The sequence below is a fragment of the Psammomys obesus genome, unplaced genomic scaffold (genome assembly GCF_907164565.1).
Source record: "Psammomys obesus unplaced genomic scaffold, mPsaObe1.curated_primary_1811, whole genome shotgun sequence".
NCBI classification, from domain to species: Eukaryota; Metazoa; Chordata; class Mammalia; order Rodentia; family Muridae; genus Psammomys; species Psammomys obesus.
Genome location: NW_026596143.1, coordinates 5,801,378 through 5,824,738, shown reverse-complemented (window position 1 = coordinate 5,824,738; position 23,361 = coordinate 5,801,378). Strand labels below are relative to the sequence as shown.

Below are 23,361 nucleotides of genomic sequence, written 5' to 3'. Positions count from 1 at the left end.
CCAATATGCCCCAACCAAAATGGTAAATGTGTTACAACTGTTTAACCTACTCAGACATGGTGGGCTCAGCTTTTGATCCCAACTCAGGAGGCAGAGGTAGGTGGCTCTCTGTGAGGAGGAAGACAACCTGGGCTTATATAGCCTTAACTAGGTACACAGTCTCTCTCTCTCTCTCTCTCTCTCTCTCTCTCTCTCTCTCTCTCTCCCTTCTTCCCTCCCTCCCTCCCTCCCTCTCTCCCGCTTTGTTCCTCTCTCCCCCCTCCACACACACACACACACAGAGAGAGAGAGATAAAATTATGGTATAATTTGGAGGACCTTTTCTAATCACCTGGTCTAATTCCCAAATAATGAGACAGAACTGTTAGCTTTATTCAACAAGCTTTGAAGCACTAGAGCTGGGCAGATATTTATTCTAACCCTCTATGCAAGTCTGGTAACTTCCCAGCCACAAGACCAGAATTACTTGCCACATTGGTCTTGCCTGGGCTGCTTCTACTACGTTCTTTCTCTACCTCTTCTTCTTCTCTCTCTCAACCTCGTGGTCCCTACTTGAGACCCCAAGACTGGGGAAAGGAGTCCAGCCTTCCTTCCTCCTCTGCCCAGTCACAGGCTGCTCAGCTTCTTTATAAACCAATCAGAGATAACTGAGGAGTAACATTTACACAAGATGAGCAATCATCATGACAATGTCCATGTCTGAACTGCAACCAGATCTCAGGGCACAGAATTCAGCTCCACACTGAACACACTGCGCACCTGACCAACCCAACACTCACACAGGAAAAAAAAAAATCAGTCAGAAAAGAAGGCATTGAGATGGCTTGGGGGTATGAGTTAAGGTGCTTGCTGCCATGTCTCACAAACTGAGTGTGATCCCCAGGATTCAAATGCTGGGAGAAGAGAAGTGACTTCCTCTGACTTCAAGCAGTGGCATGAACGGCATCCCTCAATTAAAAAACAAAAACCTTCTAAACAAGCAAAACTGGGGGCTTCCTGACCGATGACTAGCACCCGAGGAAGGTAAGCATCAGGAAGGCAAGCAAAGGCTATAGGGCTATGAATGCCAACCAAACCTGTAAGCATCGAAAGCCAGTAAAAATTATGAAGCAAAGGAAAGAATCAGACGTACACACTAGAAAAATAACTCTTGGTCAGTATCACATCAGAGTACTACCCGAAACAACCGCAGGGTTATTACAGGGAACAAGGCACAGCAGAAGGATTTCTGGTGCACTTTTTAAAAGCTCTGTGCTCAGGCTTGGGAATTAGTAAATGTCACATGTCTCCCGTCATAGTGATTCCCGTGGCTCTGAAGTCTGAGACAGAGGAGGATCAGAGATTAGAAGTCTCTGCAGTGATCTCATTAAGAATCAAGAGGTGGTCAGGCGTGGTGGCATATGTCTTTAATCCCAGCTCTCAGGAGGCAGAGACAGGCAAATCTCTGAGTTCAAGGACAGCCTGGACTATACGTGAATTCCAGGATAGCCAGGGCTACACAGAGAAATCCTGTCTCTGAAAAACCAAACGAAAATAAGACAAAAAAAAAAAAAGAAAGAAAGGAAGAAAGAAAGAAAAAAGAAAAAGAGGAAGCTTGGTGTGGTTCCCCACATCTTTAATCCCAGGCTAGTCTAGTCTTTTTTTTTTTTTTTCCTCAAGACAGGGCTTCTCTGTGTCCTGGCTGTCCTGGACTCACTTTGTAGACCAGGCTCGCTCACAGAGTTCCGCCTGCCTCAGCTTCTCAAAGTGCTGGGATTAAACACATGGACTACCACCATATAGTAAGTTCTAGGTCAGCTAGAGAGTTACACAGTTAAACCCTGTCTCAAAAACCAGACCAAGAACAAAAACAAGAGAAGGCAGCTCCATCTGTATATTACATGCCCCCACTTGCTCTGAAAGAACCGAATTGTTAACTAAGCAATTGATAAACTACAGTGAGCCCTCCATATTGCCAAATTTTTCAAATAATGAGGGGTATGGTTTGACTTTAAGGGATTACAAGCAAATACTGTGTCGCTGTCCACAAGGACCTTCTGAATTTGGAGAGCATCTGACCATCACCAGCGATAAGAAGACTGTGTTTGTTCCAGCAGCTCTGTGATGCTAGCCAGGACATTTGATACTTTAACGACTATACTTTGAGACAGCAAAGCACTCACATGCATTAGATTGCTTAGGTGCCAGAAGCTCCCCAGAGTTAGGGGAAAGTACTCCGTTCCAATGGACAGATCAATAGTGTGTGAAAAAGTGTCACAGGAGGAGCAGCATGGTGTTTGCTCATTTGCGGCTCTCCTCACACACTGCCTCTGACAAAGGATATGGCTTCCGTACCAAGGCACTTTGAATGATACTATGACCTTGATGATAATTCCTTTTAAGAGGAAAGATAAACAAAAGCAGAAATAAATGAGCTGGGTGTGGTGGTGAATGCCTTTAATCCCAGCACTCTGGAGGCAGAGTTGGGGGCCAGTCAGGAATATATATATATATTATATATATTTCATATATATATGAAATAAACATAAATGAACGATGCAGTGTCATGCAAAATGAATAATACTACACGGAGAGTTGAGCTGTCTTTTCTTCTTTAGGTTTATTCAACACCGAGGCAAAAACCCTTACCCCTTCAGGCACTAACAAAGCAAGTTCCTGGTTTTCAGTCACAATCTAGGAGACTGGAATGCTGGCAAGCTATGGCCTTCCTTTAGGCCTTAAATTCTTGCGTGTTTTTTTTTTTTTTTTTTTAAGGCTCTGTCCTGAAGTTAGGTGAGAACAATAGCTCTTCGAAGATCCGAGTTTTGGGTTTCATCTGCTTTGCCCTCTTGCCTCGGTTCCCTCCTTTCGCAGTGGGTCTGGGAATACTCTAGCTGCCACGCATAAACACGTCCAAAGGACAAGTGGAACCCAACCCCAGGACTGGCTGCTACAGCGCTATAGAAATCCGAGATAGGCACGCTCTGTAGGCGGAAAACAAAAGTGGCACTAAATCGTCCTGTAGTTCCTCCATCACACAACCCCCCTCCCCGCCTCCCTAGTCCTGGGAGGTGGCGGTCCCCGCCCCCTGCGGGCGTTGCCCCGCTCGCTTTTCAGCAGACTGGGGATTCCCCAGGTCTGTCTGGGAGGCGGAATAGAAGTCTACCCAGCAAAAAAGCTCCCCCTTCCAGAGAGAACAAGCCTGTAAATAATACCCAGGGGCAGGAGTAAGGCTCCCATTGGCCAGAGAGCAGGTGACGAGCAGGGGGCGGGCTCCCGGGAGGGGGCATTCATAGGGAGGGGGTGTGCACCGCTCGGTGTCAGTTTTCGGAATCCCAGCGCGCACTGCTTGGCGCGGTGGGACCCAAACCCCGCTCCGTGCCCCGGCCCTCTCGCTGCCCTCCCGGCCCGGGCCGTTCGCGATTCCCGTGGGCAGAGCTCCGCTCCAGAAGACTTTCTTTCCTCTTTGTTGCTCTACAAACCGGCCTCTCTGCAGCCCCTGACTCCTCCGGTAGTTGCAGCTCCAGCCGGGCCATCTCCGTGCACAGCCCCGCCGGCCCCCTCACCCTGTCTGCGTTCGTTCGGGGAAGCCGACCTTGACTTCATTGATGCACCCATTCCAGTGGTGTAACGGTGAGTCCCTGGACAGGTGGGTGAGCGGAGACCGCGCAGGTCCAGGTCCTGTGTGCCAAGTTTCCCGGTCTCTGGGACGGCCCTGAAGGTCCTGGCGCCCCGCGGTGCTCTGCGCAGCGCTCAGTTTGAAAGGACCCATTCTCAGTGTTGGGGACAAAAGGGAGGTCTGAAAGCGAGTGGGGGCCCGGGGCCGTGTGAGCCCAGGGCTTCGCAAGCTTTGTGTGGCGATCTGGCTCTTGCTACCCCTTCGCCTGCCTTTGTGCGCTCTCAAACTCTGTTCTTTGTTGTGGTGGTTGCAGAATTAAATCCGCGCTCGGGCTAGGATCTCCTAGAGGGAGCTCAAGTTCCGGTTCTGAAACTTTGCAGGCTATTTTAAATATGTATACAGTGCAGCGTGCGGGACAAGGCGAGGGGTGACTTACTTTCTCTTTGTTGGTTCCCACTGGCTCCTAGGGGCCAGACGCTGACTTAAAGAGCGACGCTTTACGGAATAGATAAAGAAGCCTTGCGGAATGCTGGGCCCCCAGCTCAGCAATCAGCAAAACCTTCGCTGAGCTGGCCAACAAGGCCAGACCTTGGTGTCTGCTTTCATCCTAGGTGGCGACAGCATCTCCAGGCACCAACCCTTTCCTACACCCCAGCAGGGGGTGATGATGCTAAATTAGTTCACCTGAGGCGTTTGGGAGGCTCAGGTGTTAAAGGATAGAAGTGGGTCTGGGTTTTGTTAAGCTACCTGATGGATCTTTCTGAGGCAGTCATTTAAGCCTTAGATGTTATTACCACCCACTCTTTCCCCAGAAGTGCCTAGAATCTTGACCACTTTTTCTAAGCATGAAGAGTTGGACGATGTGGGTGGCATTTTATTGTATTTTTGTGTGTGTGTGTGTGTGTGTGTGTGTGTGTGTGTGTGAGAATGTGTGTGAATCCATTCTTAAGTAGACTTCTGCAAGATCTTGGATTAATTATTTCAAGAGTCTTTTGTTTTACAGCAGGGTTTCGGCCGAATGTGTATGAGTGGCCCCCACTCCACCCCTCCCCCTCCTCCCTTTGCTATTCGGATCTAATTTCCTGAAAATGAATCAAGCTGTGTGTGATAGGCGGGGGTGGCGGGAGAATGGGGGTTGAGGCATGACGGTGTGTCCCAGCATCTGGGAAAGATTGCCTTTGGCTGGAAAGCAGCAGTTCCCAGATCCGATGGTCTTGGCCAGACCTGCTCTGACGTCATTCCTGCCTGCAGTCTGCCAGCTGAGATGAGACATTCTGGTGTCAGGTCTGAAGACAATGGACCAGAGACTTAGCTAGGGCTAAGCTGTCAGCAACCCCCACCCCCACCTTCTGAGCAGCCTCCTTTGGAAAGTGTTCCATCTTAACACTGTTCCCTGCCCCCTCCCTCGTTAGAACCCAGAGCTTTGCTCCTACTAAACAGACCTGCAAAAGTACCTTTATCTTGTACTTTTTAAAGTGATTGGCAGGCCCTGTCTCATGACTCCAAAGGGAATGTAACCACACTTTTGCTTCCTTGAAGAACCTCTAGAAACCCCAAATCCTGGAATGAATATTCTTTGACCTTAAAGTTTTAAGGAAAATTCTACTGTCCAATTTGGACAATAAAAAGTAAAAGTTTTAATTGTAAAACTTTTAATATGGCAGGCTGCTTTCTTGTAAAGTTCAAATTTTATAGAAGTCAACTATGGTGTCACAAGAGAAGATTTCACACCATTAAATTTTGCTTCACGCACAAAATTATTTAAAATGTATACAGTTACCTTCAGGCTGTGTGAATGAGGTGTATGTATATGAAACAGGATGAATTTCATGTTTAGGCTTGAGACGTGTCCTATCCTAGAAACATCATGTATGTACAAATATTCTGGAGTAAAACAAACTAACAAACAAACAAAAAACCAAATAATATGCAAAACAATTCTGTAAAGAATGAGCCAGGTGTAGTGGTGCACACCTTTAATCCCAGCACTCTTTGTTAGTTCTAGGCCAGCCTGGTCTATGAAACAGTTTTTTATTGTCACCCATGCTGGCCTCAGGAACACCCATAGTTCTGCCCCAATGCCTTACACTGCTGGGATCACACACAAAAGCTACTATGACAGCATGCTGTTGTTTGACAAAACTTTCTGGGGAGGTGTAACTCACATGTCTGTTCAACCCAGACACGAAGCCCACAGCAGACCAAAATGGATACCGCCACAATCCAACTTCGTGAACCAATGACTTTTTTCAGGCTGCTTACAAAGGGGGTTTGATAGCTGCATCACTAAGGTCTGCCCCACTACGGGAAACCTGAAGCACACAGCACAGCCTGCGGGCAGCAGCTCAACAGGTTGGCGAGCGAAGTTTTCAGGTGCTTCAGTTAGCCTCAGTGTCTTCTAGGCAACGTGCTTCTTTCAAGAACCTGGTCTGGTCTCAGAATCTTTGTAGCTTGGCTTCCTTTATGATGGTAGATTCTCTGCTTTTATTGCTTACTTTGGTTTGGAGGGGCCTAAGTGAATCTGGTCAGTTTCAGGAACCTCCCGAAGCTATTGGGGTTGTTTACCTTCCTGCTTTAAGGAGCTTCCTGCAGGATGAAACCTTAATCTCAGAGGAAACTGTTACAGGACACAGGCTTGAATGTCTACTCTTGAAGCTGCCTCCTTATTTATTCCATAGAGTCCCAAATTCACTGGTTTAGTCCTAGATCCCTAGGGAAAGCCTTTTAGGAGATGGGAAAAGATGGAGATAAAGTGATCTTGGACTGCTGGAACCAAAATCCCTGCGGGGTGCAAATATGCCCACAATAGTAGCTTCCACAGTTCTACCTTTACAGAATAGAAATAAGAGGTTGTTTAGGACCCAGTAGATACCAGGGTCCTGCTTAGATAAGGTACATAAAAGAACCATGGCAAATGTAGAGGATGTTTGGCCCTCTTACAGCTTCAAATAAGTCTGTGGCAGGATGAAGAGGCTGCTGGCAGTAGAAGGTCCTGTTGGTCCTGAAGATACAATTGTCTGGAAGGGAGTTTCTGAGGCCCTTTAGAGGTACATAGTGAAGGATGCTGGTCTAGTGTGATGCCTTTGTAGAGAGTTGCTTTGAGGAAGGCCCACAGAGAACAAATCCGCAAGTGGGAACCAGTGATGAAAAAGGCATTCTTTCTAACCCATCTCCAGTGGAAGCTAGAAGCAAGAAATGTCCTATTGAGCAAAGCAAATTTTAATAGCTAATTGCTTCTTTAATTTCCCCTAATTGAAAATTCCTTCAGAACAAGAACGTCTTTCACTTTCTGTTTTCCCACAAGGTCTAGGTCAGTGTATAAAGCAGACCCGCAACAATACCTGTTGGCTGACTGGTAATTTATTAGCTGAGGGCAGTTTCTGGGCAGTTTTCCCAAACATCAGTCTTCCTACTTTGAAACTGGAGCTTTTGCCAAGGAGACTAGATTGTTTTGAGAAAGCAGAAAGTTATTTGTCTGTTAACCAGCTATGTAGACAGACCAAACATTAGCTAAGGGTACTCCAGAGTATCTAGGAGTCCAGGTTGGTGTCCTCAGCCCTGGGCAGGTGTGTGTGTGTGTGTGTCTAGAATTGTGTCAGGAAGACTACACATTCTTTTGGGCTCTGTCTTCCGCTCTCAGAATTTTAGACTCAACCTCTGCTATCACATTGACCTTTGTTAGGGAAGGTGTTTGAGTCTGTCACTTTCCTACATGGAAGGTCATCCAGTCATTCCTCTATGTTCTTTTATCCTTCATGTCAGTGACTGTGCTTGCCATATAATCAATGCAGAGTATACCATGAATCAAATTAAATTGATACTAGCAGGATAAAAAGATATTCTGAGCAGAAACCATGGCAAGTGATACAAGTCCTTAGCATTGTAGAATTCCATGACAGAAGGGTCATTGGAATATCGCAAAGACCAGGCAAGGTTCTGAGCATTCAGCACAGTAGTAGAGAGAGCTCTGCCAAGCCTATGCAAGGTCCTAGTTCAACACCCAAGCCCTGGCATCGTAAAGGAAAAATTATCACGAAGACCAAGACTAGACTTGGTCTAGGGAAGACGTCTAGGCAGAGAAGACTACATAGACAAAGGTGTGGAGACAGACTAGGACATGGTAGGGCAAGATATGGAAAGACTTGCCCAGGTGCTGAAAGCACATAGGATATTCCAAGGGGACAGGCTGCATGTTCATGGAGATGTGGACTTGAAACCAGACAAGAAGAGTTTGGAAATTACCTGGTAGGTGGGGTTGCAGGCATGTAGGATAATTAGAAACAAAAACAGCGACATCAACAGGGGAGGCGTGGGTAATAAGTATAAAATAGGGATATGGCAGTAGAGTGGACATGGTCTTAGATTTTTGGATGAAGTGATAGAGGGGACACAGAAAAATGGCATGTACTTAGTTTTGTCCTCACTGTCACAGAATCGTACATAACTTAGAAAATGTTAGCACTTTTTTTTTTTTAGTGGTTTCAGGCTATCAAGCAGGAAAGATAATGCTTTACTTCCTGGGAATCTAAGAAGCAGAGAGGAAGAGAGATCAGCAGCTAAGCCTGCTGCGGGGAAGCTTCAAGTCCAACCATAACGCGGTGTCACAGTTGATTGCAGTCTCTGTAACTGGTCTACTGCAGGGTTGTGGTAACACTCCATTGGGATAATTACCAGGTAGAATCCTGGCTCCTAACCAAAAAGCCAGGAAACAGCCCAGTCCCTTGCAGATCTGTATAATGTACAGATCAAGGACATCATTCTTTAACGCCTTTGGCTATATTCTCTTTCCAGCTGTCTTAGTAATACCTTCCTACATGTCTGAGGCGATAGAGAGAAAAATATTTCCTTAAGGAATTTAGTTCTTTGTTGTTTGTGGTATTTTTGTTTTGTGTTGTTGTGTTTTGGTGAGGGGAGGGGCAGGGCTATCACTGCATAACTCAGAGTAGCCTGGAACTCCTGATACTTTTGTTCCAGCCTCTTGAGTAGACACTTCCCAAACAACTGGGATTATAATGTTATGTTATTATGCTCAGTTAGGAAAATCTTTCCTTTTTCTGAAGACTTCTTTGGTTTACTGCCCAGAGTCTGACACCAAGCATGGGCAAGGGGAAGATGATTGCCACATGGGAGGGCCAATGAGAAGGAATAAGTGTTGAGAGGATTCTTAAACAATGAATCCAGTTCGTTTAGTGCAGTATAGACTCAAGACTGCACATATCTCACAAGCTCTTATGGGATTGACTCAAGAAGAAGACCTTGTCATGGGCAAAAAGGTGACCATTCAAGGAAGCCTAGATTTCCTGACACCAATCCCCATCACTAACTTCTGGAATACTGGCCTGGACTTGTAGTGAACAATTTTTATTCCGGTTCTGGCACAGCTTGTTTTCTGGAACAGGTGGTGAGTGGTGACAAATGACCTTTGCAACTGCTTTTTACAGTTTATGAAGCCTCTCTCTGTCTCTCTCTCTCTATTTCTTTTTGGTTTTTCAAGACAGAGTTTCCCTGTGTAGACCTGGCTGTCCTGGACTCAAGTTTGTAGACCAGGCTGGCCTCAAACTCACAGAGAAAGACCCACCTGTCTCTGCCTCCCAAGTGCTGGGATTAAAGGTATGTGCCATCACGCCAGGCTTGAAGCTTGTTTCTTAAACCAACATTCCTATTCCTCTGTTTTGCCAGTTTTCCTATGATGAGGTGAATTCTAGGGCAAGAGTTTCTTGAAGGTCATGTGGGTTCAGACTGAATGTATTTTCTCACCTTAAGGCTCTTTTTGCTACTGTACTCAATGAGTGTCTCCTACTTGGAGACAATTTTGTTGTTGTTTTCTGTTTATATTTTCTGCCCTTGCCAACATTCTCTTTTGTTTGTTTGTTTGTTTGTTTTGCAAGACAGAGTTTCTCTGTGTAGCGCTGTCTGTCCTAGAACTTAATCTGTAGACAAGACTGGCCTCAAATTTAAGAGTTCCATCTGCCAACGCCTCCTCAGTGCTGGGGTTAAAGGCATGTGCCACCACAGCCACTATCACCACCTCCACCACCTCGCTTCTAAATTCTTAATCCTCTTAAGTACTTTGCATAACAGTCCATTTCATAGATTGGCTAAGTAATTTACTCAGGACCCTGTAGCTAGCAGTTAGTGCTGGGATATAAACATAAGCTAGAGGCTGAGGTTTCCGCTAACACAATGGGCCCCAGTGGTTAAGTGTCTAATTCTAGTTTTTTATTCTCTTGTTTTGCAGGGTGTTTCTGTGGCCTGGGACTGGTTAGTAACAACAAGTCCTGCTCAATGCCACCTATCAGTTTCCAAGACCTTCCTCTCAACATCTACATGGTCATCTTCGGCACAGGCATCTTCGTCTTCATGCTCAGCCTCATCTTCTGCTGCTACTTCATCAGGTTGGTTGTTTGCTGGCTGATGGGGGGGGGCAGAATCAAGAAGGAAGGGGACTAGGACATAAAGGATATCGAACAAGGCAACACACACACATCAGAGGCTTGTGCTGGAGTCTCTGGTGGGAGAGTATATGTTAGCTAGCCCTTCTCTGGACTCCTGAAGTCTGGTGTTTCTATTTATAGCCTATCAAGTTATCCCAGAGCGTAAGGTCACCAAGGGTTGGACTGCATCCCTCCTCTTAGCCAGTTATTCTAAGGTTGCCTAGAATGACTGTTGACTGAGCTTATAGCCCCCCCCCCCCCCCCCACCTGCCCTGTGCTTCCCGTTCACAGCTAGGGATAGGGTGGGAGACATCGGTTCTTTTGCCCTCCTGTGAAATTGCCAGTTCTCCCAATGTTAGCAAGCTCATGCTAGAAAAACTCGTTTGTTCTGTCCTGTAAGCTTTTAGTGTTAAGAGTGGAAAGGAAGGATGACACCTATTTGTTGCTTATGGATCCATGGGAAGGGCTTCAGCTTCGCAGGGGTAGCTAAGCTCCAGGAACTAGTTCTTCTTATGGTGAAGGATGTTGGAATTTATGGCTTGTTTTGTACTAAAAATCTGGGGAAATGGTTCATTGGGAAAAGTGTCTATATCAGCAGTGGGATTTACATACCAGAACCTATGCTAATGATGGGTGAGCAAGGGACCTGAAGTAGTTCCTGCTCTGGAATGTGGAGATGGGGTGGATCCCTCTAGCAGGCTGGCTATCTAGACTAGCAGACCAATGAGCTCTGAGTTCAAAAGAATGAAGCTGCCTCAGTGAATAAGGCAGAGAGGCTCCGAGGAAGACTGCCAGTATCAGTTTCCTATATACACATGTGTGTGCTTATACACATAGGAATATGAATACATAGACACATGCGTGTGGAGGAAAAAGTGTTGGACATGCTTGGTACTTAAAGCAGAAACCAAAGTGGAGTTCTGCTGGGGTGTTCTGTTAGATCTGATGGTTCATTGTCCCATGCCCTGTACATAGGAAAGAGTAGTCTGTCTTTGGCCAACAGAACAAGTTAATAATCCTTGACGTCATTTTGGTTTTGGTTTCTCAAGACAGGGTTTCTCTTTGTAGCCCTGACTCTCCTGGAACTTAACTCTGTAGACCAGGCTGGCCTTGAACTCCATCTGCCTCTGCATCCCAAGTGCTGGGATTAGCGTTGTGCGCCACCGCCGCCCAGCTTGCCACACACATTTCCAAATGCCTAGGGAGCATGGTCTGGGGTCTAATCAAATAAATTTAGAAAATTTAGAGCTAGGAGTCTTGGTGTCTTTTTGAGATTGCCCGCTGGGGGTTGGCTTCTATCTAGAAGGGAGATTCTTGAATGTACAGGAGGCAAGCATTGCTCCTACAGCCCATGGATGCTATGGGGCTCTCCATAACCTCACGCAAATCTTTAAAACTTGAATTTTTCTACCTAAGTGTGCAGGGAAAATAGTGCTCTATTTTTCCTATGGTATAATTAGTGCAAATTTCACATTTAACTACCAAGTGGAAGTGAATGTAGGTTTCCGTTTTCTGTCTTATAATAACTATGATTTCCCTTCCCAAACTATTCTTATTCACTGATCTTTTCCCTCAACCCCCTTATCAAGTAATAACTCAGTTCTCCTGAAGGGGAAAGGTAAGCATGTTCAAATAGCACAGATTTCCTGGGAGGCAGGCTGCTCGCCTGTAATTCCAGCACTCTTTGGCAAGCAGAGGCAGGTGGATCTTTGTGAGTACGAGGCCAGCCTGCTCTACAGACTTGAGTTCCAGGACAGTGAAAGCTACATAGAGAAACCCCGTTTCAGGGGGGAAAATGGAAGAAAGAAAAAAAAAAGAAATACCAGATTTATTTAGAATAAGGCTGATAGAAAAAAACTCTTTCTTTAATTTGGTTCCTTTCTATTCTCTCTCTCTCTCTCTCTCTCAAAAGAAAACCTGGAGACTAGCATTCTAACCAAGTACATGACTGAGGTTCCTTACCTAATTTGCCACTAATAGGCATTACCTTAGGTTTGGAGCTAGTCTTTGCTAAGGTCTTTCTTGTGCCAGCCATTGTGGTAAACCATATAGCTCATTTAAAGTATATGAACAACCTTCCAATGTAAGGGTTAGCGAACTGTGTAAATGAAGGCTTTCATGCCCAGACGGTTTAGGATTGTTCAAGGTCATACCCTCCAGGGAGATGCTGAAGTGGGTTAATCTGACCTTTCTTGCAGACCCCCATGCTCATCTTGTGTGTCTTGCTTGGGAAGTGGAGCTGATGAAGTGGCCACCCCTGTCAGCTGGGTGTCAGCGTCCTGCAGCACTGTCTGTCGCTAATCGGTTTTGTTTTGGTTGTAGCAGAACGGAGAGTAGTGACCATGTGACAGTAAAAGCTGTCCCCACTGTGGTGAAGCACAGTGCCATCTGCTCCTTTATCAGCCAGCCTGTGTCCTGTAGCTCGTCCAGAGCCAGCTGTCCCCTGGGTCCCTTGGTTCCAAAGGCTCACTGGTGTGGTACGTGTGTCTATATATAGAAAGACTCACAGGCACATAAGCCACTTCCTCTCCTTGCTTCTCAGTTTCCACCTCAGCCAAAATAGGCCCACGGCTGCCACCCCTGACCCGGTGAGCTTGTGAGCCAAGGGCGCCTCAAATGCCAGCTGCCCCTTGTGTCCCCTCCTTCCCCTCAGAGCTGACCTCTGCTTACACAGGATGGAGGGGCCAGTAGAATACAAATAGACAGGAAAGGAACGATTATTTTCAGGAGCTGGCTGCATTGTTTGTTCTAAAAGGGAAGAGAGGGAAGGGAGAGCCTGCTGGCAGGGGCTTGAAATGGTCTCATTGAAACTGTGGCATTTTTAGTTGCTTTGCTCAGCCAACAGCTGAGAGGACCACCTGTCCAGAGTTCTTGGCTCTCCCAGCTGAGGCTGGGAGAGCCCAGAGTCCGCTTTTTGCTGTGTTCTTTGCAACCCTTTGAGCACCATCCCCTCAGGACTTAAGCAAGTCCAGGATAGCCAAGGCTACACAGAGAAACCCTGTCTAAGAAACAACACCAACAAGGATGGAGCTTTGAGGGTTCTGGATCTCTATTAAAGGGAGCCTGCCATGCATGATAGTGAGAGGATGTCGGGCACTAGGACCCAGCAGTAAAACAAGCAGAGCACAAGTATATCAATATTGTTGGTGAGGCAGTTGAACCTTTAAAAAAAAAATGTGTGGCATTCTCTCATTTAAACTTCTACTCCCAGACGGGGTTGGAATGTAGCTCAGTGACCCAGAGCTTGTCTAGCAAGCATTCAGTCCTTAGACCTAGAGGGTAGGGCAGTATGAGCACAGGAGTGCAGATGAATTGGAGTTAGAGCTAAATCAGAGCATGATGAGTGGAGCTCCCATAATCCTGGCATGAGGTCAAGGTCATCGTTGGCTACATAGCCAGTTTTAAGGCTAGCCTGGGTTACATGGGACTCTCAAACAGGAAAGAAAATAAAAGTTTCTGTTTTGTTTTGTTTTGTTTTGTTTTTCAAGACAAGATTTCTCTATGTAGCCTTGGCTGTCTTGGATTCGCTTTGTAAACCAGGCTGGCCTCAAACTCACAGTGATCCACCTGCTTCCACCACCTAGAGTAATGGGATTACGGGAGTGCGCCACCATACCTGGTGTCCCGTCTCCTTTGGAATGCTGCGAAAAAGATGCTTGCATTATATATGAAAACTTTTCTTAGGCCTAGCGAGTTCTGCACATCAAAGATGGGACAGTTGGGAATCTCTGGTTGGCCCAGGTCTGAAAGCTCATGGTAGAGAGAATGGGAGGGGGCAGTGTTGCCTCAGCCCCAAGCCCTGGCAGGAACCCAGGTTGCTGGGACTTTCCCAGAGGCTCCAGGAACAGTCAGGCTTGCCAGACCACATGACTTCCTGTCAGGAAGGATGGAGGAGGCTGGTAGCCAGATCTTATCTGCCCCAATCTACCTCTCAGGCATGGTTTTACAGTCTACTTCTTCACCATCCTGGGAGGGGATTCGGCTGCTGAAATGAGGTGTTCTGTATTTGTAACTCAGGCCAGCAACCTGAGGCTAGCAATTCCATTGTGCCATGGTCCTAGCTGATTCCAAAGGCAGTCAGACATAATACATAAACTGATGTGCTAATGATATAGTTTTAAAAATGAAAAAAAAAAATTTTAAGTGCTGGGGCTCAAACCCAGGATTTAATGCATGGGAAACAAATACTGTACCACTGGGCTACACCACCAAGCCCTAAAGTTTCAGGTCATGAAATATAAGTCGTGTGTGTATGTGTGTGTGTGTGTGTGTGTGTGTGTGTGTGTGTGTGTGTGTGTGTATTTACTCAATGAAGAATAAAAGCCGTTTTTAGCATGTCTACCCTGTGAGTATAGCCACGTGAATACTCAGACCTACATTAGAAAGTGCTGGGTGAGCAGCTCAGTGGTGAGGCGTGTGCACAGTGTATAGATTACTTTTGTCATTGCTATGAGAGACACCTTGTTTGTTTTGATTTGTGGTTTTGGAGAGTTTCATCTATGGTCACTTTGCCTCAAATGCTTGAGCAGAAAATTGTGGTGGCTGGAGCTTGTGATGTAAGCTGTTCATCAATTCTTACTGGACAAGAGACAAAATGGAAAGAAGAAAAGTGGGGCCAGGGCAGGGTTCCTCTTTCTATAATTTTCCATAAAGCCATTTTACCATGAATCCATGGAGAGACCAGGCCAAAACTCTCATGATGATATTGTGTCCAGAAATGTCATCATAGACACACCCTGAAATATTCTTTACTTATCTAGTATTTCTTAATCAAATTGAGTTGATTATTATAGCATGCTTGAGGCACCAGGATAAATTTCTAGCATTCAGCAACAACAGAAAGGTGAGAGGAAGTTCTGTGGCCATATATTGGAAGCATCTGTATCTAGCTACAGTTGGGCACAGTACCGCAAGCCTAGCTCCCAATCCTTCACGAAGATTATGAATTTGAAATCAAATCTGGGCTATACAGCAAGATCAGAAAGCTATGTGGAGAGCTCAAAGTAACAATTTCTCCCACGGTTGTAAGAATCAGTGTATGCTTACGGTACTAGCCATCTGCACAGTACGTTACTCAAAGTCAAAGGCTTAATACAGCATGCAGTGTATCTCAAGATCAAATGAGAACTCAGGACTCAGAATGCAATCTACCTAATTATGGAAGTGTGGGGTTGGATCATGTTCTGTGGCTGAGAGGACAGGCTCTGAAATCACATACATAGACTGACTTTTAACCCCAAAACTGCCCCCATCCACTTTGCAAAGTTTGGGCAAATTGCTTAACTACTTTGGGGTCCATTTTCCCCATCTATAAAATAGAAGGTTTCTCCCTCCTGGAGTTGATTATATTCAGTGAGACAATGTGTCAGTCTCCAAGAAACCCATAACATAGCCTGGATTTATTATACCACTGCTGTGTGTAACAACACGCTGTGTTTTGGCTATTGAGAGCGGCTTTGTGCAGTCAACCAGTTCAAATATCTAACTCCTTCCGCACACAGTAAGCATGCTGTTGATCTATGCAGTTTAGATACCTGGAGAAATACCTATCGAAAAAGGACAAAGAAAGCAGATAAGCCATTTAGGATGCCTCAGAACATCTGCTGGAGCCCAGAATGTGGCTGGCATCTGCTCATAAACCCTTAACCCTTAATCAACCCAGGATGGCCTGTATACATCTGAACTATGCCTCATTGGTATCTATGAAACAAGTTCCCTTTTTGCCTCCAGAAAAATGTCCAAGCAGCCAGCCCACTTGACATTATCATTGTCTTGCTTACCTAAAACACCATGGTAATTTGCCCTCTTCTCTTACTTTTTCGCCACTTAGTAAACTCCGGAACCAGGCACAGAGCGAGCGATATGGCTACAAGGAGGTACCGTACCATCTCTTTGCATTAAACTTCCCCTTTCATTATTTGCCCTGATAGAGAAAGCAAGCCCAAGCTCCTGTAGTCTGCATTCTGTGGCCTCTTGGGCATCCCAGAGACTTACTACTCCTGACACTGTCCTCAAGCTGAGTTTGCACTCTACCTTCATGGAGAGAGATGTACACATCAATGGGTGATTCTCTCTGGCCTCTGTGGTTGGTATCTTCAGACATCAACTTTCTTTTTCCTTTTCAGGTGGTGCTTAAAGGTGATGCTAAGAAGTTGCAGCTCTATGGGGTAAGTATCTTAGAATGGGAAGATCCTGCTTAGAGCATCCTTCTTTATCTCTTCAACATTTTCTAGACTCTTTAGTCCCTGCCTTCAGATAACCTGTGTCCAAACAGAAGGAATTCATCCCCACAGGTAATGCATTTTGTCTAGAAAAAAAAAAAAAAAGTGGATCCAAAAAGGTAAGTGGGAGCAGGAATTGCGCAGAATCTGTTCAGCATGTGACAGGCTCTACATGATTGGGAGTGTGCTGTGTAGATTCTGTAAGGGTGTCACAGGCTCTACGCCATGTGTAGTGTGCTGTGCAGAATCAATAAGGGTGCGACAGGCTTTGTGCTGTAGGCAATGCAATGTGCTCCTAACTTTTCCTATATTTGATACCTGTGCTCTGGGCTGTGATGGAAAAAAAAAGGTCCTTTTACTTATGTGTATTACATTGTCCTAACAGATCAGTGACTTGTATACCTTGGAGTAGTTGTGGCCTGTCTGTCCACCCCACCACCCACCCCCAATAAGTAAGGCTCATATCATAGGGTCTCAACCTTGATCTTTTTTTTTTTTAACTGAGATATAATTATATCATTCCTCTTTCTTCCTTTTCCTTCCACCCCATCTTTAAATGGGCCTGTCTGTAGGGTTATTGTTGCAATAAAATACCATGATCCAAAAGCAAGTTTGGAAGGAAAGGGTTTATTCAGCTTATCCTTCCACTTTTGCTGTTCATCACTAAAGGAAGTTAGGACAGAAGACAGGAACCTGGACGTAGGAGCTGATACAGAAGCCATAAAGGGATGCTGCCGACTTGCTTGCTCCTTGTGGCTTGCTCAGCCTGCTTTCTTATAGAACCAGGACAGCCAGCCTAGGAATAGCACCACCTACAATGGGCTGGGCCTTTTCCTCACTTTGTTTCTAATTGAGAAAATGCTCTACAGCCTCTCATGGAGGTTCCTTTCTCTCTGACTCTAGCCTGTGTCAAGACAACACAAAACCAGGCAGTACCGGGCAATTTCCTGATCAGTCTCCTGAATCTTTGAGGTTACATAACTCATCTCCCAACACTTCCATCCGTAACCACAGACATTCCTAACCCAGAGAGTGAGCCATTTGTGGTTGTCTGAAAACAAATAGGACTCAAGCATAGCCAAACATGAGACTTCATAGACATGGTCTCATTTTACCCTTGTTTTTTACGTTGCTGTTACTCAGGTTCTTTAAAAAGTACACTCCTAATCCTTCTGTAGCTGAGATCTTGGAGTTTCATAAACAGGTATAAAAGTCTAGTTTTAAAGAATGTAACCAAGCACTTATCTGTATTAGTCAGGGTCTTCTAGAGGAACAGAACTTACAAAATGAACATAGTTAAGGGATTTATTAGAATTGCTTACGGGCTGTGGTCCAGCCAGTTCAACAATGGCTGCATACCAAAAGAATGTCCAGGAATCCAGTAGCTTCTCAGTACATGAGGCTGGATGTCTTAGCTGGCCTTCAGTATACACTGGAACCCTAAAGAAGTAGGCTCTAAAGCCGGTGAAGGGATAGACTGGCCAGTTGAGAATGAGAACAAGCAGGCAAAGAGAATTCATTTTCTTCTATGTCCTCTATATAAGCTGACAGCAGAAGGTATGGCTCAGATTGAAGGGGGATCTTGCCAGATCAAGAAGTCTGAGGTGGATAATTATCACCTCAGAGATCCAGATTAGAAGTAGGTCTTCTCACTTCAAACAATTTAATTAAGAAAAAAATTCCTCAGAGCCAGGTGGTGTTGGTATACAGAATGAGTTTCAGGACATCGAGGGCTACACAGAGAACTCTTATCTCAAAAAAAAAAAGAATGCCAGGCATAGTGGAGTATGACTTTACTCTCAGTTCTTGGGAAGCAGATCTCAGAGTTTGAAGCCAGCCTGGTCTATAAAGGAGTTCTAGGGCAGACAGGGCTATGCAGAGAAACCCTGTCCTAAAAAAACCAAACCAAAACAAAACAAAAAGAACAAAGAAAAATAATCGCTCATGTGTGCCCAGCCATTTGGGTTTTAGTAAATTCTGATATAGTCAACCTTACAAACCAGAATAGCCATCACAACCACCCTACCATCATACTTTTTATTACTGTGTACCTCCTTAGCCCATTCTATAGGCTTGAGCAGACAAAACTGTTTGAGACCAACATTGTCAACTAGAAAATTGTGTTAACAGGGCTGTTCTGAGTCTGTAGGAACCGTCAGCCATGAGTAGCTGCTGAGTGTTGGATATATGGACAGCCACCTCCGGGGTTTGAGGGAGACTTAGAATTTATATGGAAGCAGCCTGCACCCACCAAAGTAGGCACCATGAATGAAATTCACTGTCCTGAGCTGCAAACATTTATAATTTGAATACCTGAGGAGTTATCGGTGAAATAATTGCATCCATTTCTAAGGAGTAATGGGGAGATTCTAGCCTGTTATGGACTATTAGATACATGCTTGTGAGAAAATGACAGCTACTGAACACCAGGACAATCTGGAAGGGTGGTAGCTTGAGGAAACAGTGCATTATGGGGGAGAATTTCCGTGATTGTCAACAGTAGACTGGATGTGTTAGCATAAATCCATAGTCACAGTCCTAGAGAGATGGAGACCAGAAGATCAGCAATTCAAGGGGTAGCCTTGGTTATATAGTGAGTTGGAGGCCAGTTTTGGGCTATGTGAGAGTTTGTCCCCCCAAAACCAAAACCAGGACATTGAGCAGAGAGATTTGTGCCCTCTCTGAAGGGCCTGTATCACTGTACACAGAAATCAGTGTGTGCTCTTTAGTGGTTTTAATTATGGTGCAGAATCTCATAAACTATAAACACAAACTCTGCCACCGACCCACACCCCAGCCCACATTTTCATATTGGAATAAACATTTGAAGAAAAGTGGCTAGAGCTTCTGAGTGGCTGTATTTATAATTTCTTCATTTGTTTGGTTTCAGTTTAGGCAGCCATGTTGGTTGCTATTCTCTCAGTGCAGTCTTATAAATACAGCTTGAGCTTGGTCTGGCTGACCCAGGAGATGGCTGGAGCTGGGTTTCCTTGTCTGGGAATGAGATGGATATTCAGGATGGATGGGTGAAAATGGCCTCCAGGCCCCTAGCTCACACAGTCAATCTCTCTCTCTCCCTCCCTCTCCCCTCCGCCCCTCCACCCCCCATAGCAGACCTGTGCAGTTTGTCTAGAAGACTTCAAGGGGAAGGATGAGCTGGGTGTGCTTCCATGCCAGCATGCCTTTCACCGCAAGTATGTGGGGATGTGATGGTTTGGGTGGTCCTGTAGAGGAGGGATAATTAGGGGGTATCTTCAAGAACTTTCTAATCCCTGTCAATGCTGATCAGCAGCAACGGGTGTTCAGCAGTTCAGCATGCCAGGGGGGTTAGCTTGGGGCATGAACAGGGGAACTTTGTTCCCAGTAGCAGCTGGACTCAGACAGCTGAAACCCTCTGCGCTGGAGTGTCCTCTCGGAGGTAACGCTTCCCCTTTTCCACAGGTGTCTGGTGAAGTGGCTAGAAGTCCGTTGTGTCTGCCCCATGTGCAACAAGCCCATCGCAGGCCCCACGGAGACCTCGCAGAGCATCGGGATCCTTTTGGACGAGCTGGTGTGAGTGCTCCTCGCACATGGACCCTGGAGAAGACGGCTCACGTCATGGGCACCTGGGTGGTATCATTCGAGCTCACTTAAAGGCAAGGGTGACAGGGCTGGGCTTCCACCAGAATTGCCAGAACTGTGGGACTTGCCCAGACTCTGCCTCCCAGAGCTTCACTTCCTGTTTGTTACCTGCTTCTGGGGGACTCATTCAGGCAGACTACTCTCTCCTGGTACTGGACTGACCATCCACCTGCCTCATCCTTGCCCTGGGAAGGAGTCAAACCCTGTGACTGTGAACATAGACACTTCCCTTTGGAGAACAAGCGACTCTGACCTTGAGGATGAAGTGGTTCTGGACCACCCACATCTCTCATTTCCTGCTGGAACCTTCCCCATGGGATGGTTTGAAGGGAAGGAAGGAAAGATTGAGAACCCAAGAGGAAAGGCTCTCTATGAAGCAAAGGAGAGGGCAGGGACCTAGAAAAGGGAAAAGTCGATGTTTACATGAGATGTAGGAAAACAAAGGCCAACGTCTTCCTGGCACTGCAGGGTGATGGGACCAAAGCCTCCCCTGTTAGGATCAGAGGTGCTATTTGTTCTCTTCCTGGCCCTGGTTAATCTCAGAGATTCCTATGCCTTGTTGGTTTTGAAGATACCCCATTCTGTAGGAGGGGCCGTCTAATCCTCAGCCCATTTCCTGGGGCTTTTTTTTTTTTTTTTTTTTTTTTAGAAGCATAAGGGCTCTGGCATGTGGGGGTGTTGGGAGGTTACAGTAGGGCAGGTGTCTGCTTCCCCTCTGTAAATAGTATTTTTATACTTCATCTTCACCATCTCAGGCTTTACACATGTAGCCCCCAAGATGGAGGGGGTGGAGTCTCCCTCTCCTCCCCCCCCAAGTGGCTGAGAATGGGAAAAGGTTATGTATTTAAAGAAAATTAAATTTAATAACATGTTTCTCTAATGAAATTTTTTTTTGCTTGTGGTCGCAGCCTGTGCCAGGTGAGGGAGATGCCTCTTTCATCTTCCCAAGTCAGACCATACTTGAGGTTTCTAATCATTAACAAGAATTGACACCTGGGCATGTAGCTCAGAAAGCTTGATTACGATAAGATGATCGAGGACCTGGGTTCAGTTTCCAGCAATAAAAAAGTGGGAGGGGGGGGCTAATGTTGAACACCATGTGAAATAAGATCTAATGAAGCCAGGATCGATCATCAGAAGTTGTAGGAATGTGTCAGTGTGTTCAAACACAGCACTCAACCAGGTAAGACTTGGAGGAACTGATATGATTCTACCTGCAAGCTGATCATCAGTGACCTTGCAGCCTCAAAGGCTGCCCTGGTGCCCATCTCTTTACTACTTCTGTGTCACTGGCAGTCGCCCTCTGGCACCTAGCCTCCTGACCCCATCTCAGTTTCCGCATGGTGACAACGTGTGGGCCTGTGGGCATCCAGGTTGGTTACCAACATCCGCCATCTTAGCTTTGCCAGGTTCCCAAGAGACTGCTGTATCAACAGTGAGTACATGCAAAAATGGGATGATGATGGAAACATCTTTCTTAAGCATAAAGTAGCCAGACCCTAGCTCCCTCCTGCTTGGTAGCACAGGTCCTTGCCCAGGCAAGCAGACGACATGCCTTAGGTGGTGAGGTCAGGAAAGCTGTTTACTGAGCCTGGTATAGGGTATTACTAACAGCTGTCCAGGAACAGGTAGTCACCAGGTACTAGGCACCTAGAGGAAGTACAGTCCCTTGTACAAGCTGGCCATTGGCTTGTGAAGAGTGGACAATAATACTGTGATGTACCTGAAGACTATAGGGTTCTCTGCACGAAGGTGCCCTAGCTGTTCACACTTAAGTAACCCCTGCTTGCTGTTGCCAGCTTTAGAGCACCTGGTCTCTCTCTGGTGGGTCACTGTACTCTCTTCTAGCACTGTTAGTATCGAGGAGTAAGATGCATTTTCTCAGCCCATTCAGACTCACCTCCAGTTCCTGCCACGAATGGATGCATGGCTGGAGCATGGTGGGAAGGGTAATTTGGTTGGCCTTGCATCTCCCACCTCACCATCGCTGCTTGCTGTTAGGAGAATTCATCAGTGTTAGTGCAAAAACACCTGTTTTCACAGATTCCAAATCAGTATCGAAAGGTCAAAACGATGGGGGAAGGGTTAATTTTTATTCCCAGTGTTCAGTTCTGTTGCAACTACGGTAGTGTTGCACACACATGGGAAAGTGATACTGTTTAGCTGATGAGCTAAATCGGCGGCAGCTGAGCACACTTAACTACTAGGTCCCCAGTTCACACAGTCATTGGTGAAGTCTTGTGACTTAGTTCACCTGCCTGCTCTGTCCCCTTGACAGGCGAGTCCTTACCTTGGGGAAATGGTGTGAGTGCTGTGTTTGGGTAGAGAGCTTTACACAGATGACAGCAACAGCAGGGGTGGATGCCAGGACGTGACGCCTGATCTTGAAAATGGTAATGTGCCCATTTTCTGTGATTAACAAGACACTTGAGAACTATAGAGTTCAAACCATTCTGTATGAAGCTGAGGTGGGGAAAAATAGTACAGTGTGGAGGCCAAGAACGGAGGATTTGATACAGCAGTAATCATCCTGAAGTTTACATAAAACTTAAAAAAAAAAAGACACTTAAGAGCCATTTGAGAACTAAGCTAATTATTTCCACTTCTGGGTCCTACATAGCCATCAAAGAGTTTATAACCTGCGTGTATTAAAAGTGAAAAGGATCAAACAAAGTTATGTTGTAACTATACATACCAGCTTCAGGGCTTTATTTTGTTTTCCCCTAGACAAGAAATTCTGCTTGCTTTTCTGAATACACTGAATTTAGGATTAGCTTGTTTTTGTTTTTTTTAAATCTTAATTAAACATTGTCAAGGCTAACCCACAGCCCCATACAGTGTGGATCCAAGTTCAATGTCAGATTCACTGCCCCACAGTTTTGAAAGCAGATACTGGCTTGCTGTTGAGCCTGATGCAGTCAGGGAAGACAAAACCCTCCGTTCAGTGATCTGTACCTGAGCCGTTATTATTAACAGGGTAGGGTCTTGCAGTTCAAGCTCTTTGCTTCCTTGCTTAATTGGATAGCTTTTGTGTTTTATTTCCATGGTGGATGACTTAGCCTTAAGTAGAACCACCATTTACAAAATGGGTAACTGAAATGAGGAGCTCAGACCTGTTTTGGGGTAGAATTTGAAATCCAGTGATAGACTGAACAGATGGCCATGGGTGAGTTTCACAGTGCATACTTCTATCTAAACTTGGGCCTGGAATACCAGGACCTGGGAGGCAGAGGCAGGTGGATCTCTGAATTCAAGGCCAGCCTGGTCTGGTCTACATAGTGAGTTATAGGATAGTCAGGGCTATGGAGAGAAAGGAAGGGAGTCAGGAGGGAGGCGTACCACCTTTCCTTCTTGATAGTTCTGACTCAGCCAGGGCTTTCCGTATTTTCAGTAGTCTTATTCCTCAGATTTGTCATGTTTTCCCCCTTTCCAGTGTCTACCCTCCATTCCATGGTCTCTTACCTCTTTCAGCATCAGGCTAATATCT

At 45.8% G+C, this 23,361-nt stretch overlaps 1 protein-coding gene across 2 annotated transcripts; it reads left to right on the top strand.

Moving 5' to 3' along the window:
* The first annotated feature begins 3,275 nt into the window (after positions 1 to 3,275).
* Positions 3,276 to 20,728, top strand: Rnf122 (ring finger protein 122). Of its 2 annotated transcripts, none has more exons than XM_055593404.1 (6): positions 3,276 to 3,612; positions 9,837 to 9,993; positions 15,863 to 15,908; positions 16,158 to 16,199; positions 19,368 to 19,447; positions 19,695 to 20,728. In XM_055593404.1, the coding sequence occupies exons 1-6, from the start codon at positions 3,588 to 3,590 to the stop codon at positions 19,807 to 19,809; spliced, it is 465 nt and encodes a 154-aa protein (XP_055449379.1). In that variant the 5' UTR covers positions 3,276 to 3,587; the 3' UTR covers positions 19,810 to 20,728. The 2 variants fall into 2 exon arrangements, with proteins under 2 accessions (XP_055449379.1, XP_055449378.1); XM_055593403.1 differs by having other exon boundaries at positions 3,278 to 3,612; positions 19,365 to 19,447.
* The last annotated feature ends 2,633 nt before the right edge of the window (positions 20,729 to 23,361 follow it).

Excerpts from the sequence above, each read along its gene's own strand:
- Rnf122 (XM_055593403.1), top strand. The coding sequence starts at position 3,588 with ATGCACCCATTCCAGTGGTGTAACG. Across the intron at positions 9,994-15,862 it reads TTCTGCTGCTACTTCATCAG|TAAACTCCGGAACCAGGCAC; the intron begins GTTGGTTGTTTG and ends TTCGCCACTTAG. Across the intron at positions 16,200-19,364 it reads AGAAGTTGCAGCTCTATGGG|CAGACCTGTGCAGTTTGTCT; the intron begins GTAAGTATCTTA and ends CACCCCCCATAG.